This window comes from Cyprinodon variegatus, unplaced genomic scaffold, assembly GCF_000732505.1.
Source record: "Cyprinodon variegatus isolate N-32 unplaced genomic scaffold, C_variegatus-1.0 Scaffold465, whole genome shotgun sequence".
In the NCBI taxonomy this organism is placed as follows: domain Eukaryota; kingdom Metazoa; phylum Chordata; class Actinopteri; order Cyprinodontiformes; family Cyprinodontidae; genus Cyprinodon; species Cyprinodon variegatus.
In genome coordinates this window covers 161,135-163,129 of record NW_015150918.1, presented here as the reverse complement: position 1 = coordinate 163,129, position 1,995 = coordinate 161,135, and the positions used below count along the sequence as shown (strand labels likewise).

The 1,995-nt window shown below is 36.8% G+C and overlaps 1 protein-coding gene across 1 annotated transcript in view; it reads left to right on the top strand.

Annotated features, from left to right (window-relative positions):
* Nucleotides 1–1,995, top strand: part of cfap221 (cilia and flagella associated protein 221) — a 40,791-nt gene that overhangs the window by 10,457 nt on the left and 28,339 nt on the right. The window contains exons 3-5 of the mRNA XM_015389558.1: nt 992–1,092; nt 1,425–1,511; nt 1,600–1,695. Of these exons, the coding sequence (XP_015245044.1) occupies nt 992–1,092; nt 1,425–1,511; nt 1,600–1,695 (284 nt within the window). The remainder of the gene's footprint in view (nt 1–991; nt 1,093–1,424; nt 1,512–1,599; nt 1,696–1,995) is intronic.

Here is a 1,995-nt window from a genome sequence, read left to right as displayed (position 1 = left end):
ATTACCAGCAGTAACCTTGGACACGGTGGTCCCAGCTCTTTTCAGGTGATTGGCCAGCTCCTCCCGTGTAGTTCTAGGCTGATTTCTCATCATTCTTAGGTTAAATGAAACCACACGAGGGGGAGATCTTGCATGGAGTCCCAGTCCGAGAGAGAGCGACAGTCATGTTTAGCTTCTTCCATTTTCTAATGATTGCTCTAACAGTGGACCCTTTTTCACCAAGCTGCTTGGCAATTTTCCCGTAGCCCTTTACAGCCTTATTCAGGTGTACTTTTTTTTTTTTCTAGTGTCTTTGGATAGCTCTTTGGTCTTGGCCATGTTAGTAGTTGGATTCTTACTGATTGTATGGGGTGGACAGGTGTCTTGATGCAGCTAAAGACCTCAAACAGGTGGGTCAGGTGAACATTTTGAAGGCAAACAAACAGGTCTTTGATTCTAGCTAATTGACAAGTGTTCACACACTGGAAAAAAAAAATCTAAGTCTAGATAAGTAATTTTTTCTTAAAATAATTGCATTTGTTCTTGAATTGAGAAGGTAAAAGAAACATTTTGTCTATAGAACAAGACAAATTACACTTAAAATAAGAAAAAGCAATTGCATTGTCTTATTTAAAGTGCATTTGATCTAATTATCCTATTTTGAGAGTAAAAATACTCATTCCATTGGCAAATCATCTCATTTACCTGCTCAAAATAAGGGTAAATATACTTAAAGAATTTTTTACTTATTTCTAGATCACATTTCCAGTGTATATTTATTTACAGCTGTATCATACAAATAAATAGTTAAAAAATATATATATTAGTATTTCTGTTTTTTTTTTTTTTAGATTATGTCTCTCACAGTGGACATGCACCTACAATAACAATTTCAGACCCCTCCATCATTGATTTCTAAGCGTGCAAAATAGCAGAGTGCTCAACTACATATTTTCCTTGCCGTATATTTGATTTACACCGAATTTCTCAACATGTTAATTTTCCCTTTTAGAAATCTACGCCAAACTGAAGAGCAACAGTCAGATCCAAGCAGATCCTGCAGAGCTGCATTTCACCAGCTTTGAGTTGGGAAAGAATTACACTAAGATCCTGGTGAGAAAAACGCTGGTTTAGCTTGCAAAAGTATTTAATACACTTCAACCGTTTAGTATTTTGCTTTATTAAAACTCTGAGCTCAATTGAATTATATTGTTGTAATATTGTGGAAAAGTAAAAAAATTATGAAAGGTGTTGAGCATTAAACCAGGACATGTACAGTATTAAAATAATAACTGCTTATCTGTAAAATATCCGCATTAGCAGTCCTATCATCCAGTTTCTACCTTTTTTTTTTTTATTATTAAAAACTAATTCAAAGCCCTATATGCGTAACAAAGGTATAATATTTCTTTATTTTCCTTTTTTCTTCTCGTTTTGTCCATTAGAAATTAATCAACATCTCATCTGAAGTGATTAATATTCATATAATTCCAACCCTGACAAAGTATTTCCATACATCTTACACCAAAAAGGTATTTCTCCACCTGAATGTGAAATTCTCCCCTCCGTTCCTCCATGAATGCAATCAGTTCTGATTTTTGTTTCCGTGCGTCTGCCAAGTGTCGGCTCATCCCAGGCCTCTCCTACACCCTGAAGGTTGCCTTCTGCCCAGACGAGTGGCGCTACTTCTACGACTGCATCCGTGTTCACTGCAAGGTTAGCTAACCCTAACCGTAACCCTTTTGTTTGTCATATTTAAAAATGCTATTTAAAAAATAGCATTTAGCAAAGTTGGACAATTACATTCAGTTTTGTAGAATCCTGCAAACATTTGAACCCCCTAGCTGCTCCCTACTAAATGGTATGTACTTATATAGCGCCTTTATTCAAGTCAGGAGACTTGACCAAAGCGCTTTACACTACATTCATTCACCCATTCACGCACACACTCACACACTGATGGTGGCAAGCTACATTGTAGCCACAGCTGCCCTGGGGCTCACTGACAGAAGCGGG